Here is a 16,201-nt window from a genome sequence, read left to right as displayed (position 1 = left end):
TCTTTAATCTGCTTAAACAGCATTTTTCTCACCTGGTTGTGATGTCACGGTCGAGATAATACACCGCTGCCTACTTGTTTTTTTTTTTTTGTTTGTTTGTTTCCTGGTGCTACTAACCATCCATAATTCCCATGCTATTTTTAGAGGGTGATGTACACGGCATTTATTATCCTGACTGTACTTATTACGCAATTTCTACATTTAGCAGCTCTCTCTTTCTATATATATATGATCATTGCTGGCATTTGTGAGGTCTAGAATTATGTAGATATAATTATTATGTGTGTTTATTATATAAACTGGTTCAGCCAATGAGTCCCAGAATATATGAAGGCTTTTCAGGCATCACTGCTTCACAGCTGCAGAGCCTGGGATTCAGTCCTGAGCTCAGGTTGCAACCAATTCGTGCGTGTGTGTGTGTGTGGCCTATGAATCCTGGCATCATACCTAGGCTGTATTCCAGAGATGGCAAAAGTACATACATCCTTTAATCAATTAGAAGTACAGATATTGATGTTTTAAAAGAAGTTTGGGCTCTGACGTACTTAAGTAAAAAGTAGCCATTACTACTAACTGTTTTAGTGTCACGCTGGTAACTGGACCTCACATCATATTGATATATTAATACAAAAGAATTTTAAATTAAGGTATCGAGGTTGAACATCCACCATATAGAACACAAGCAGAGAAAAGATGATGATGATCAGGTGATCAGGAATGTCTCTGTTCTCACCCATGTTTACATCACTGACTCCCTCTGTCTCATCCACGTTAATCCCAGACTTCTTACTGCCTTCTGTATAACAAAGTATTTGTACTTCGTTACTTCCCAGCCTGCTCTGAGGGTTCCTGGAGAAGTCTCTGGAACAACAAAAACCCTGAAATCTGGCAAGAGCAAGTGGATGAGAGAAGAAGAGGTGCTGTCACCCTGCTGCAGACTTTCTTCTTCTGTACTGGGAAAGTTTCCAGATGAAACACACACACACACACACACACACACACACACACACACACACACACACATTTATGTTTATGGCATTTGGCAGACACCCTTATCCAGAATGACTGCTGGGATTTGAGTTCTTGACCATATGATCAGAAATGCTGTAAATATAAATGTAAATGTATGAGCAATCTTTCTGATATCATGTGATATCACTAATTTAACAGTCCATTGCAAGATTTATATTATATTTAAAAGAAATAATCCAGGACTGTGTTCTTTATTTGGTTCCTACTTAATTAATTGTTTTTTAAAATCCAAAAATGTGTCAAGGTCAACTGAAAGTCGACAAGAATGTGGGTTTCTGTCAATACTGACAAATGCAAACCAGGAGAAAAGTCGAGTTCATACACAGAACAACTTAAAATTGACTTAAGTTCTTGATGCCATGCCACCCAGTAACATGCCTTTTGTTTTGGTCTGGATGATATGTATTTCCATTGTCCAGATTGTTCTTTGTTCAGAATCAGGAACTCTCTTTTGTGCCATAACCTTCAGATAATCATTAGGTTTTCCTGTCACCTGCAGTGAGAACACAGTTGTCTGGTGCTTCCTCTATTTCCATCAGTGGCTCAGGTCCAGTCAGAGATGAAGCGAATGGAAAAACTTGTTTAAGTACAGTGATATGGAAAGTGGGTGCAATTTTCTAATTAGCTGGCAGCCAGATTTTTGCACGCTACAGGATTCATTTGTCTCAAAACTATAAAGTGTCCAATAAATCTAGGACAAATCTTTCTTGAAGGGAATTTCACATACGTTTCCTGTTAAAAAGCCGGATCATCTGTACTGGATGAAATAGACAGATGATACTTCTGTCATTGGATGTTTGCTTGCTTTGTCTCCTGGTTCTCCAGACCAGGCAAAAGGTGCTGGTTGATACATGAGGAAACAGTGAAGGTGAAGGTGAGACTGATATTCAGCCCATGGTAGGAAGCAGCTCATTGCTGGTTCTAGTAGATTCTCAGCAGCCTCCAAAAGAACATACCTTTTCGCTTCTATACATTTGAGCAGAGTCCTCCTGACCTCCAATGTCCAACAGGGTTAAGGGGTTTCCACCACATATTTTTTTACTTTAGCACACCATCTGGTGCAATCAAGGAAGAAATGGATGAAGAACTTGCACCTTGGAAAAACATTGGACCTTGGATCAGAAGGTCATGAATTCAAATTCCAGCACCACCAAGTGACCACTGCTGGGTCCCTTAGCAAGGCTCATAAACCTCAAATGTTTAGTTATAAGTTGCTTTGGGTAAAGCCAAATGCCATCAATGTAATTGTCTCTTAATTTGTGTCTCTGTAGTTCAAAACCCTTCTTTAAGGACACTCAATTGTGTTCAAGGTCATTTAACTGCTTCATTACATCGTCACACTGAAACGTAAACCGGCGTCTTGACACTCTGAGCATTTACTAAGAAATCAGACACGAAACATCAGGTGTGTAATTTAACACTCGACAGTGTGTCTCACTGAAAATAAAGTATATCCTTTAAAAAAAAGAGAAAAAATCCAACACAAAAAGAGATTCATTTTTCTCATAATCGCCTCTTAATCACGTGAATCGTTATTTGTGCAGCACATTTTTAGGACCTTATCGAGGTTTGGTGCATGGAGATGATATATAGGCATGATATTGAACCTCTCCCCCCATATTGTCATCGAGCCAGACTGCATTTCAGGTGTACCGTATTCAGGAGCACATGATGTGCAGATGCTGAATAGTTGATGAGAGAGTCGAGACTAGCAGCGATGAAGGGGAAGAAGAGAACGGAAACTTTTGTGCCTGCGATCCTCTTCGCTACCCTACTTGGCCGAAACAAGAGTGCTGAAAGAATTACTGTTTGTGTGGGCAAGTAATAGGGAAGAAAGGCAAGATCAGCATAAAATAAGTCCAGAAATAAAATTGCCAGAGGGGAGCGGTGATGTCAAAAGTGGTTTCGTGATCAGCGTGCTTAGTCAGGGAGCAGAGATGGAAAAGCAAGCACCTGGGACCCACCGATGCTTTAGCTGGGACGCGTGGAGAAATCTGCTGCTGCCCCAGTTAAACAGGCAGTCTCTCTATGTGTATGGCAGCGAAGTGGCCGTGGAGAAGGAGTGTATCAGGCTAAAAGAAAAAGGATCCTTTGTCATTCATCCGTTCAGCCCTTTAAGGTACTGTATGCATGGGCAAAATAAAAAAATATACATTCCATATACAGAGGCACAAAATAGCTCCTTTTAATTAGAGCTTTGAAATGTATTTATAGTTAATTTCCTACTGGACTTGCAGATGCATTTAAAAGGCTGCAGTTTCCAGCTGTAAATGAGCCATGTGGCACATTTCTACCATCACAAAACATCTGGAGATCAACATCACATACAGCTCTGTCCCACCCTTAACTGTAATAACAGTTCACTTATTTTGTGATGGAAAAACCCCCTGATACTGCGACACTTATTTTGTTGTTGTTGTTGTTGTTGTTGTTATTCAGGAGTTACTATATAATGTGCATGGTGGCCATAACCTTCCTGAACCTCATTGGGATCCCGATAGAGATCGCTTTCTTAGACGGACAAGGTGGAGTGGGCTGGGAGGGATTTAATATCTTCTCAGATACTCTGTTCCTCGTAGACGTGGGACTCAACTTTCGCATGGGGATCATTTCCGAGGACAGTCAGGTAAACGCAAAAAGATCTGCATGATATAATATGATGTCTTCAAAGGTGTCTGAGGTTTTCCTGAACGCATCACATCACATCACATCACATCACATCACATCACATCACAAAGTTTTGTAAGCACCTGATCATAAGATTGATATGCCATCCCATTCCACATTTAGTCTCAATCTGCTGGTATGATAATCTCCACTCTTCTGGGAAGATGTTCCACTAGATTTTGTGGTGGTTTTGCTCCTTCAGCCAGTTAGTAAAGTCATGTACTGATGTAGTTCTATAGAGGGAGATCTTCCACTCTAACCCATGGAAAGCAGATCTTTATATAGCTAAGTTTGTGCACAGAGATGCGGGAAAAGTGTTGAACAGTTCAAGAGGGGAACGTTTAATATATATAGCTTTATTCATAACATTATAATATTGTTATACACTTATATATGAAGCATTTATACATAACATGTACAATGAGATATGGTTGTGACAAGGATATACATTTATTAAAGATGCAAACTATGGTTTAATGATGCACCGGTGGATAATTCCAATGATTTAATGTCCAATAAATTATATTTTAATGTAAAAATGTTGACTTTTTAATCAGAATGCACAGTTTTAAATACTTACACTGTGTTTGTTTTGTATTTGTGTGTTGTTTTTTGTTGTGCATTTTTTACTACTCTGTGGCGTACAATATTGGAATATGCTGATGATGTACAGTATATGGAGATTTTTACTATTATTTCGAATCCTGCTGTTAAAATGTGCTTCATCTGTGATAGAAATGTGTACACTGTCAAGCTTAGACAAGCTGGAAATGTCTTCTCTCTTCCTTCTCCTGCACAGGGGGCAATTCTCGACCTGAAATCCATTCGACAAAATTATTTAAAGAGTTGGTTTATACCCGATATGATCGCAGCCTTTCCAGTGGGTTACATCCTTCTAATTGCGGTAAGATCTCAGAGTCATCTTTCACCTACAGCAGAAAAGGAACATATACTATATTTCCAAAAGTTTGTGGACACCTGGTCATAAGTACAGTATGTGCTTTTTGAGCGACGCATTCACATTTAGTACCAATTTGCTCTTATTGTTTCCTCCGCTCTTCCAGGAACATGTTCTACTAAATTTTGGAGTGTGCTTGTACACATATGTGTTCATCAGACACGTGTGGTAGTAAAGTCAGGTACTGATGTGGGTGAGAAGGTGAGGAGGCCTTCACATTCAGCGTTCACATTCATCTCAAAGATGTTCAGTAGGTTGAGATCAGAACTCTAAAGCAGGCCATTCCATAGAGGGAGATCTTTCTCTCCAAACTAAGCAAAGCAGATCTTAATGGACCTTGCTTTGTGTGCCTTCAACTTTGTGTTAACAGTTTGGAGAGAAGAACCACATATGGCAGGAAAGGTCAGCTGTCCCAATTCTTTTGCGCATATAGTGTACACTGTGTGGGAACTAATCTTCAATACTGCTGATTTTTCCAGGATCTGCAGTATCAAGGCGATTCTCCGTCATCAAAAGCCAGCAAAATGGTGCGTATCCTCATGTTCGTGCGGATCCTCAGCCTGGTGCGTCTGCTGCGCGTCTCTCGCCTGGTGCGCTTCTTTAACGAAGTGGAGAAAGTGAGATGATTTATGTCTGGCTTTGTAGATGTTCTAGTTCAGACTGCATGTTAGCATCATGATGTCCTCAGTACAGTATACTGTATATGCAGCACATGTTATTTAACCTGATTTTAGATTTGTTTGCTCACTAGGTATCGAACGCCAACCTGGAGGTGGTTCGGGTCGTGTTCAGAATCCTGTCATTGTTCATGATGATTTTTTTGCTGTGCCACTGGAATGGCTGTGTGCAGTATTTTGTCCCGATGCTTGAAGAGTTTCCATCGGATTGCTGGGTCCAGCGAGAAAATCTCATGGTAATACGAAAGGTTGCTAAAGAACTTGTCAAAATAAGAAAGAAAATCCAGACTCAGGCATCTAAAGTGTTAAAGCACCATAAGAAATTTAAGATAACAAAATAAAATGTAATCCAAAGAAAGAGTGAAGACCTTTGTAGCCTCCTGCTCTTTTCTTCTAATGTAGCCCGTCCTCCACAATCTTCATTCTGAGATGCTTTTCTCCTCACCATGGGTGCAAAGAATGATTTATTCTCCTCTGGTTTCCACACGATTGGGTGTAAACTCTTCAGACTGTTTCAGGCGAAAAATGTGTTCCTTATAATTCTAAAATGATCCCTAATGAGAGATTCAGTGGAGACTGTGGTGAAGTTAAAAACTCCATGAGACTTCATGACAAACCTTAAAAGGAACCAGACAAAAAAAAACCCCATCTTCATCCTCAACACTGAACGTCCATTCAACAAGGAGGCAGCGTTCAGACATTTGACTTCTCATTATAAACCCCCTGAATCCATATTTAAATTGTTTTGCTGTTCTGAAAGGAGTTTTTGATGATCATGTGTTCGAGCCTCGTGAGGACGATCCCCATTTTTCACAATTGTGAAATAAACTTCATCAACGTCATCCTTTTCCAAATACAATACAAAGGACAGTGATTTTTAATGAGATTAGATTAGATTAGATTCAACTTTGTTATTGCACATGCTATGCTACAAGGCAACGAAATACAGTTAGCAGCTAACCAGAAGTGTAGTAGTGTAAAATATTTACATATGTACAGGTTGGAAGGCTGTGATATACAATAGATATAAATAAATAATGATAAATAAATGGGAAAAATTGAAAAGGGATTATATACAATGAGTACAGTGGTCATGCATAGTGCAGTGAAGGAGATATTGTATACAGTGTTTAGGAAAAGATGCCTTTATGAACCACGATTTGGTTAAATGCACGACTTAATGATGTCACATGACGCAATTCGAACCCAAACCTGCAGACATTTTTTACAAAATTGCAAGATGCTGTAAATACTGTGGAGTTTGCATAGAAATCTGTTTTCTTGTCATTTCTTGTCTGGTTCCTCTCAAGCTTTCATCCTCATGAAGTCTCGTGGAGTTTTTCCTTGTCACCATTACTTCTAGATCATTAGGAGAAATTTTGTGCCAAATTTTTGACACAATGACTCCTAATAATAAACATTTCACCTCGTAATATAATGAACTTTGATTTGTTTTTAATCTGTATTCATTAAATGTACACTGTTATTTTTCAGAACGCTTCGGTGGGAGAGAAATATTCCTTCGGGGTCTTTCGTGCGCTCTCGCATATGACGGCGATATCGTACGGCTCCTCCGACGCGCCCACAAGTAAAAAATAAATAAAAATGAACACTAAATTAGGATCATTCTCATTTTTTTTCTAAGCGTTGAATGAGAATATTTGTTTGTGTTTTCATGTTGTTCTTGTCACTTGAGATGAGGTCGAGTTGTGGATTGTCATGACCAGCATTATGTCAGGAGCTATAATGTACACAGTGCTGGTTGCCAACACAGTGGCCCTGATGACTGACGCAGACCTCACAGCAAAAGCGTACAAGAACAAGGTGAAACAAAAGACAGTCTATTTCAAGGGACGAGCGGAAATCCAGAGGTTTTTCCAGGAATGACGTGTGTGTGTGTGTGTGTGTGTATATATACGTCCGTGTTGTAGTTGAATCATCTGGAAGATTATATGACCTCCATGAAGCTCCCCAAAGAGCTGCGTATTCGCGTCAGTAATTACTTTCAGGCTCGCTACGGGGGGAAGTGGTATGACGAGAAGGACGTTCTGAACTGGGTGTCTTCTTCTATTAAGGAGGTCAGTCAGTTCAGTTTTCATTATAAACCCTACTGGACATTTCGATATTCTCAACTTGTTTTTGTCGTTCTGAAAGGAGATTTTGATGATCATGTGCTCGGGCCTCGTGAGGAGGGTCCCCATCTTTCGCACCTGTGAAATAAACTTCATCAACGCCATCCTTTTCCATCTGCAATACGAAGTTTTTCAGGAGGACGACGTCATCGTGTATCGAAACGCCCCCGGCGATCGGATGTTCTTCATCGAGTGTGGGCAGGTCGTCGTGGAGACGGAGGATTCTCAGACGGAGCTGTGTGATGGAGGCTACTTCGGAGGTCAGTATGAAGCTCTCATTAAAGATGCATAATTTATGGCACTTTTTTGGAAGCTATGGGAGAATTTCACTACGAGAACATGAGAAAAATCTATTTCAATAATTTATTATATCCATATATACACACATCCTTCTTTATAAACCATATCCTTTATCTAGATACGTGTCTGATCACCAGAGGCAAACATCTGGCAACAGTTCGAGCTCAGACTATCTGCCAGCTCTTTTCTCTGTCTGCGAACCGCTTCTATAAAGTGCTTGAAGACTTCCCAGAAGTTATGAAGGACATGAAGAGAGCAATGAAGGAGACCATCAATTTCATCTGATGTCTTCAGAGGTGTCTGAGGTTTACACTAGGGGGATTCCCCATTCATCACATCACATCATGGTACACTATATGGACGAAGGTTTGTGGACACCGGAGTTTATAATAACTAAGATTTACTCAAGATATTTAAAATTTATCATTTACAGTAATGATTATTTGATTATTTGAAGGATTTTTTTTGCATTTTTTAACTTTGTGGTAATAAACAGTACTCGTTAGGTCTGAACTTTACACGGTTCACTTTTATTGATGCCAAAAGTGTAAAATTCACATATATGTATACATTTGTTGCATGTGAATAAATTGTAATTCAACTCATAATAATGAATACAGTGTTTCCATGCCTAACACGCACGACTAATCAACCCCCGATTCAGAGACCTGATTGTTCGATTTCTCGATACATATCAATAAATGCTTGTTAAAATGAAACCTATAGATCGAATCTGGTCTTCTACCCGAACACACAAACAGTTCCAGATGCCAGCCTGTGTTTATATTCATATTGGTAATATGAAGCCTGGGGAAAGTTGCACTTCATCTCCATTTTTCCAGGCACCACATAGACAGCGACGCTTGTCCCAAGCCCTTCCTGCAGCTTCTTCAGCATCCGGTTGGCCAGATATAATCTAGCTTTCCCTGGATCTTCTTCTATAGCTGCGTAAATTTCAGGAGGGGGGTTTGGGATCTTCCATTCCAGGTCGACTATCAGCTGATGGATGCGAGATTTATCCAGGGAAGACGGCGTGTCTCTGTGACAGGCCACGACATTGGAATTGGAAGCCTCTGAGAAAACAGAGATGAAGTGCTCCCGGTTTGGACAGCCGTTCTGCTCTTCGGGTTCCTCCTGGCCCTCAAGAGCGGCTTCCTTCCAACACGCCACGGGAGGGTGCACCATTACAGCCCAGTGCAGCCAGTCATAATTACGCTCTAAACTTTTCAGGATTTCTGCAGCTTGCTGCTCTGGGCTGTGTGTGCTCCAACGAACCTCCAGGATCTGCTTCTTGACATCATCTTCAGCCTGCTCTTTGAAGTACCCTGAACAGAGCCCACCGGTGGATTTCATTTTCCTGTACAAGGCTGCCATCCTGTCTGACCAGGTCTTTATTAGGAGAGCCTGGTCTCTTCCTGTCAAAGACGCCTCTACAAAAAGGCACAACAGGCCTGTCCCAAGCACAAAGTTCACCTGCAATGCAAAAAATACTGGGTTAAATTCAACACACACACACACACACACACACACACACACACACACACACACACTTACATTTCACTATTATTTTTGTTTTTACAGTAAAACACATTCACAGTTAAATTCTGTAATATCTATCATAAAATATCCACATGATCCAGTACATTTCCTAAATGCTACTTTGGTGGTGCTGGGATTTGAACACACAACCTTCTAATATGCAACTCAAACTTTTCACTACTGAGTCCCTACATCACCATAAATTCTAATTGTATCAATCACGTGCATCTTTTTTTACCTGTCTGTGAAAATAGGGGGAGTTGGTTGCTTAGTGGTTGTGAGTTCAAATCCCAATCACACCAAGCTGCCACTCCTGGGCCCTTAAGCAAGGCCCTTAATCCTGTAGCTGAAAGTGTCTGCTATTAATGTTAAAAATCCACCAAATGTTTGTTAAAAATTCACAAAAATGTTAAAAATCCACAAAAATATTGGGACACCTGATGTTCTCTGACTGCACCCTCAATTCCAAATCCCCATAAAATCTAGTGGAACGTCTTCCTAAAAGAGTGGAGTTTATTTCGACAAGTAGAAAGAAAGGATTACATATGAAATGAGACGTCCAAATAGCACACCAATCTTATGCTCAGGTGTCCAAAAACTTTTGCCTTCATCGTATATAATAAAATAAAAAAAGTAAACATTTACATAAACCAGAATTTAGGTAGGAAAGGGGGAAAAAAATCACAAATATCGATAGAAAAACATTGTGCTGAGTCAGTGGAAATTCTGTGTGAAGGTTTTCAGACACAATTCAGAAGCTCATGTGCTCAGCTGCTTCCTCAAATGTATTCAGATGTTCCACTTCATTGATTAAAGAAATGCAAACATCAGATGCAAACAGGAAGAGTAAACAAGTACAATTTATTTGTCTCCAGAGCCACAGGAAAATCTGTTCCTCATAACCCATTGCTAATATGGTGGTGGATCGGTGATGCTTCACGGCTCCTGTGGTGGCATCATTAATTCTTCTAACTACTACTATATTCTATGGAAGATCATGATTGGTTATACTAGGTAGAGATAAATAGAATGCATTGAAGATGGCCATTGACTTTTTTGAAAACCTGAGATATAAATAAAAGACATTGTGTGATATAAATTTTTTTTAAATAAAGGATCTGGATGTATAAGAAGATCCTTCACAAGCATCTCCTAACTTGCAGTTGAAGAGATTCAGGACTACTGTTATTATCTCCATGATAAAGATGAACAGACTATCTGTTACAAGCCCAGTCTTCCATGGAGAACCGTATAGTTCCAGGTTGTTCGCTTTACCCCTGTGTGGGAATTTGTGCTATAAAGGTCAACGTGGTTCCTGAGTGAATTATCAGCTGATGTTATCAGATGTCTTTGCTTTGTTCTTTGTTTTTCATGACTGACATTTACTTTGTTTTTTACAACTCTGTGTATTACTATCAAGGTTATCTTGCTTGCAAATATTGTGCCTGGGAAACGTGCATACTCGCCCGTACAGTAACGTCATCAACGAATCACTACATAAGGTTTTTAAGCAGAATTTTCACATGTTTAAATGGTACGAGGATTGAAATCTAGCGCACTGTAGATGTTGTACAAACGGCTGCAGAAGTTACTATTACTAAATTTATGATCTCAGGTTTTATACATATTCTCTGGGTTTCCTCCAGGTCCTCAGGTTTCCTCCTACATCACAAAAATGTCAATGTTAAAATGAATGTGAACGAGTGTATAAATAAGTATTGTTGAAGCCCTGGTGTTCCATCCAAGGTGTATTCCTTCCTCCTGTACTCATGTTGGATAGGCTTTAGAACCACTGAGATACTGACCAGGATAAAGCAAATGGATTAAAAACAATATAAAAATAAATAACCTTCCACCTTCAACCAAAGACTGCATACCTTGACACAAAATGCTTTAATCTCCCAGCGCCTGGGTTTGCGATTAAGAACAAGCTTCTCCAGCAGGGTCGGCTGATCAGTCAGCACCGAGATGCCCATCATACGACTGTACAGCGCCGTCAGCTGCCGCTCCAGTCTGTACTCCTGAACGAAGCTCAGAAACACTTCTTTTTCACGCTTTGTGAACTCCGCTTGGGCTCTCACTGACGCTCCGAGCTGATTGTACACCACAGCCAAGTCATATTCAAGACAGTGGACCTCCTCATCGCTCAGCAGACCTGGTCCAGTGGAGCTGAGTTCGTGATCGATGTGGTCCAAATTCTTCTTCACCAGGTCCAAATCGTCGGAAGTCGCACTGCCACTCAGATACGAGCAGATTCCCTCGACGAGAACGCGCATGGTCTGCATGAACCCCACAGGTTCTAGAACTTTCCCAAAAAGTGCCATGGTTTTGACAAGAGCGATGGGCGATGTGCAGATGAAATGAGGTGTGAAATAACCTTCACTTTGGCTCCTGAATTTATACTCCCTCACTAGTACAAATAAGGATTTGATAAAATTTTTTTTTCTTTAGCTGCCCTTCAAATGACATTTACATTTCAAACAACATCGGGGCTTTGGAGATTGTGTGAATTAATTGCTTGGGAGATTATCTGACTTAACATGCATATACTATATGGACCAAAGTTTGTGGACTCCACATTTAGTCCACATTTGCTGATATAATAAGCTTTACTCTTCTGAGAAGATGTTCCTCTATATTTTGTGGAGATTCGTTCAGCTACATGGGTGTTAGTAAAGTCAGGTACTAATGTAGGTGAAAAGGTGAGGAGGCCTGGGGTGCATAGGGTTGGATCTCTATAGCAGGTGACCTTACACTCCCATGGAAAGCAGATCTTCATGAAGCTGACTTTGTGCACTTTGTCTCATGCTGGAACAGGTTTGTTAGAGTGAAAGGAGAATTTCATGCCACAGCTTCCAAAGACATCTGATACAGTTGTGTGCCTCTGACACATATTTTTGGAAAGGTCAGGTGTCCAAAAACTTTTGCCAGCATAGTGTATGTTTGAAGATTGTTAGAGAATCTATAGACAAAAAAAAAAAATTGGTGTCTTAGGATTTTACTGTTTGAGCTCTGTTATCTTTGCTCTGTATAAGCTATGCTCTTTTAAAAAGAAAGGAAAAGAAAATCAAATGAACCAAAAAGGTCTACTTGTGTCAGGCAGGTGAGGCGGGTTTTCCTCAAATGCTGGTGCTGAAATTTTGTTCTGCTCTCAGGCTTCTGCAAGAGGTTGACTTAGTTAATGAATGATGGAGTCTAATGGGTTTTAATTGCATGGCAAAGTCCACTCACACCTGCTTTAAAGAACATTATTTGGCGTCTTGACACAGTTTAATGCAAGTGTAATGACTGGAAAGTGCAGTTACAGTAACACAGTAATAATCTATCAAATATAAACAACACAAAACATGCCACGAATTGTTAAATACACTATAAGTGCGGCTGTGTGTGTTAATTGGATGTTTCTCAAATGATTCCTTTAGTGGAATCATGTGCAATATTTGGTGCCAGATTCTCCAATGAGTGGCACATATAATGTACATATAGCTCCTAATAAATATTTTTAAACAGAATATGATTAACCATGAAAGAGGAGATGCCCTGTGTGTGGCAACGACATTCTGATCATAAATCAGCTTATTTTTATAAATCTGAGTGGTGTCAAAAACGCAGCGAAATGCACCAAAATAACTTCATTAACTAAAAGAATAATAATGGAGTAGCATTGATCATTAAAAAGAGTTTTTTTATATAATCAGATTGTGTGTGTTAATATCTCAAAAAACAATTTCCCAACATGATATAAATACTTCTTATCTTTTCTGCTTTCTGTTTCTATATCACTTCCTGACAGTCACTTTGGAACCCTCTAAACAGATCACACGGACAAGCCTTTTTTCTAATCATTCTGTTGATTTTGTTTTATCTTTTGCCCTGTTCTATAATACACATAAAGAGCAGGAATAGCAGCTCTAAAAAAAAACACACACAAGAGCTTGAATACTATTTGAAGTTCTATTTTTCAGATCACATATTGTGAAGTGTTGTACAATGAAAGAGTGTAGGAATGACAGTGGTGATTGTGTAAGAGTAAAATAATGTGAATTCTGCTTGTGCGGCGATATGTTCATGTTTATGTTCACTCTACCGTTACTTCCTCCTTTCGGCTAGCTGCACTGGCTCACAGAGCATGGCGTAGCAGAAGTACAGTAGGTAAAACAGCACATCTGGTTTAATTAAATAAATTGAACTGAGTTTGCACGCTCTCGTTTAACTGCCAACTATCACATGACTGCTAGGAGCTAAATGTGTTAATTAGAAGTAACCCACAGTGTTAAAGTACAGTATAGTAGCATTGTTTTTTTAATTATCTCAGGTATTGTGCAGTCATTATTCTTATTCTTACAGTATTAATACAATGACATATAGTTACTTACAATTTCTGTATTATGACCAGAAAAAAAAGAGGCTAAAATTTCTTTCAGGGTCACAGTCAGGCTGTATTACAGTGTGTTATTACAGCGTTCTTTTGAGATTAATACTCGTGACTGAATTCTATTCCAACAGACATTTTAATGTTGTTGATTTCTGCTGGAATGTGAGATTTAAAAAAATCCTGAGCAACATGAGCTTGTACAAAGAATGCTAATGTAGAAAAGTCTAATTATTTTGTCACATTAAAAGAGCCATCACTGACTTACATTTTAAAATATTTTTGTACATGTATATGTGATCACTTTGTTCACTTTATTTCATAGCATTTTCCACTGCTGACTGTTTCGGTTAGAGCTTCTATACAATCAGATTCCAGCTCTCACATCACATATTGCCAACAGAAATGTACAGAAATTAACCAATCAGAGTGCGATTTGATCACTCCGAGGCCCTCTAGCAGGCGTCCAGTCACATCAGCATTTTCACATCCTTTGATTGGATGATCAGAGAGCGCAATAATCAGACTAGCAAACCCGCATCTGCTGCAAAGTGCACAAGATCAAATATACTGGTTGAATTGAATAGCTGTTTTATCCACAATAGCTGCAGAGGAGAAGAAAATATTTTTAAAGTAAATATGTGTGTGTGTGTGTGTGTGTGTGTGTGTGTGTGTGTGTGTGTGTGTGTGTATGTGTGTGAGATATATCTCATATATATGTATGATATACAGTAAATATGTGTGTGTGAATATGTGTGTGTGTGTGTGTGTGTGTGTGTGTGTGTGTGTGTGTGTGTGTGTGTGAGATATATCTCATATATATATGATATACAGTAAATATATATATATATATGTGTGTGTGTGTGTGTGTGTGTCTGTGAGATATATCTCATATATATGGATGATATACAGTAAATATATGTGTGTGTGTTTGTGTGTGTCTGTGAGATATATCTCATATATATGTATGATATACAGTAAATATGTATGTGTGTGTGTGTGTGTGTGTGTGTGTGTGTGTGTGTGTGTGTGTGTGTGAGATATATCTCATATATATGTACTTCTTCTTCTTCTTCTTCTTCTTTCGGCTGCTCCCATTAGGGGTCGCCACAGCGGATCATCCGTCTCCATACCACCCTGTCCTCTACATCTGCCTCTTTCACACCAACTACCTGCATGTCTTCCCTCACCACATCCATGAACCTCCTTCTTGGCCTTCCTCTTTTCCTCCTACCTGGTGGCTCCATCTTCAGCATTCTGCTACCAATATAATTCATGTCCCTTCTCTGCACATGTCCAAACCATCTCAATCTCGCCTCCCTCACCTTGTCACCAAAACATCCTACATGCGCTGACCCTCTAATAAACTCATTTCTAATCTTGTCCATCCTCGTCACTCCCAACGAAAACCTTAACATCTTCAGCTCTGCTACCTCCAGCTCCACCTCCTGTCTTTTACTCAATGCCACTGTCTCTAATCCATACAACATCGCAGGTCTCACCACAGTCCTATAAACTTTCCCTTTCATTCTTGCAGATACCCTACTATCACAAATCACTCCTGTCACTCTTCTCCACCACTCCACCCTGCCTGCACTCTTTTCTTTACTTCTCTAACACACTCTCCATTACTTTGCACTGTTGACCCCAGGTACCTGAACTCCTCCACCTTCACCACCTCTACTCCCTGCAACCGCATCACTCCACCGCCCTCCCTCTCATTCACACACATGTACTCTGTCTTACTCCTACTGACTTTCATTCCCCTTCTCTCCAGCGCATATCTCCACCTCTCCAGGCTCTTCTCAACCTGCTCTCTACTCTCACCACAAATCACAATATCATCTGCAAACATCATAGTCCAGGAGACTCCTGTCTGACCTCGTCCGTCAACCTGTCCATCACCACTGCAAACAGGAAAGGGCTCAGGGCCGATCCTTGATGCAGTCCAACCTTCACCCTGAACCAGTCTGTCGTACCTACTGCACACTTCACTGCCGTCACACTGTCCTCATACATGTCCTGCACCACCCTCACATACTTCTCTGACACACCTGACTTCCTCATACAATACCACAACTCCTCTCTTGGCACTCTGTCATCGCTTTCTCTAAATCCACAAATACACAATGCAATTCCTTCTGTCCTTCTCTATATTTCTCCATCAACATCCTCAAAGCAAATAAGGCATCTGTGGTGCTCTTCCTCGGCATGAAACCATACTGTTGCTCACAGATGGTCACCTCTTCTCTCAGCCTGGCTTCCACTACTCTTTCCCATAACTTCATGGTGTGACTGATCAACTTAATTCCCCTGTAGTTACTGCAGGTCTGTACAAATCCCTTATGCTTAAAGATCGGTACCAGCACACTCCTTCTCCATTCCTCAGGCATCCTCTCCCCTTCCAGAATCCTGTTAAACAATCTGGTTAAAAACTCCACTGCCATCTCTCCTAAACATCTCACGCTTCTACCGGTATGTCATCTGGTCCAACCGACTTTCCATTCTTCATCCTCTTAATGGC

The 16,201-nt window shown here is 40.1% G+C and overlaps 2 protein-coding genes across 2 annotated transcripts; one reads left to right on the top strand and one right to left on the bottom strand.

Annotated features, from left to right (window-relative positions):
- The first annotated feature begins 2,767 nt into the window (after positions 1 to 2,767).
- On the top strand, positions 2,768 to 8,374 carry hcn5 (hyperpolarization activated cyclic nucleotide-gated potassium channel 5). The gene is made up of 10 exons (XM_046856956.1): positions 2,768 to 3,151; positions 3,472 to 3,658; positions 4,499 to 4,603; positions 5,137 to 5,274; positions 5,409 to 5,570; positions 6,829 to 6,922; positions 7,031 to 7,158; positions 7,266 to 7,412; positions 7,489 to 7,726; positions 7,885 to 8,374. The coding sequence occupies exons 1-10, from the start codon at positions 2,970 to 2,972 to the stop codon at positions 8,049 to 8,051; spliced, it is 1,548 nt and encodes a 515-aa protein (XP_046712912.1). The 5' UTR covers positions 2,768 to 2,969; the 3' UTR covers positions 8,052 to 8,374.
- A 133-nt stretch (positions 8,375 to 8,507) lies between these two features.
- Positions 8,508 to 11,629, bottom strand: LOC124391704. The gene is made up of 2 exons (XM_046858452.1): positions 11,183 to 11,629; positions 8,508 to 9,239 (listed from the first exon to the last, which is right to left on the bottom strand). The coding sequence occupies exons 1-2, from the start codon at positions 11,627 to 11,629 to the stop codon at positions 8,508 to 8,510; spliced, it is 1,179 nt and encodes a 392-aa protein (XP_046714408.1).
- Between the last annotated feature and the right edge of the window lie 4,572 nt (positions 11,630 to 16,201).

The sequence above is a fragment of the Silurus meridionalis genome, chromosome 9 (assembly GCF_014805685.1).
Source record: "Silurus meridionalis isolate SWU-2019-XX chromosome 9, ASM1480568v1, whole genome shotgun sequence".
NCBI lineage: Eukaryota > Metazoa > Chordata > Actinopteri > Siluriformes > Siluridae > Silurus > Silurus meridionalis.
Note: the sequence above shows the minus strand (reverse complement) of the source record. Positions and strands in the feature narration are given on the sequence as shown.

What these genes read in the sequence shown, in the direction of transcription:
- hcn5 (XM_046856956.1), top strand. Translation starts at nt 2,970, where the DNA reads ATGGAAAAGCAAGCACCTGGGACCCACCGATGCTTTAGCTGGGACGCG. An exon ending in TCATTTCCGAGGACAGTCAG is followed by an intron (nt 3,659 to 4,498) that starts GTAAACGCAAAA and finishes TCTCCTGCACAG; the next exon opens with GGGGCAATTCTCGACCTGAA. An exon ending in CAAAAGCGTACAAGAACAAG is followed by an intron (nt 7,159 to 7,265) that starts GTGAAACAAAAG and finishes TCCGTGTTGTAG; the next exon opens with TTGAATCATCTGGAAGATTA.
- LOC124391704 (XM_046858452.1), bottom strand. Translation starts at nt 11,629, where the DNA reads ATGGCACTTTTTGGGAAAGTTCTAGAACCTGTGGGGTTCATGCAGACC. An exon ending in TTAAAGCATTTTGTGTCAAG is followed by an intron (nt 9,240 to 11,182) that starts GTATGCAGTCTT and finishes TTTGCATTGCAG; the next exon opens with GTGAACTTTGTGCTTGGGAC.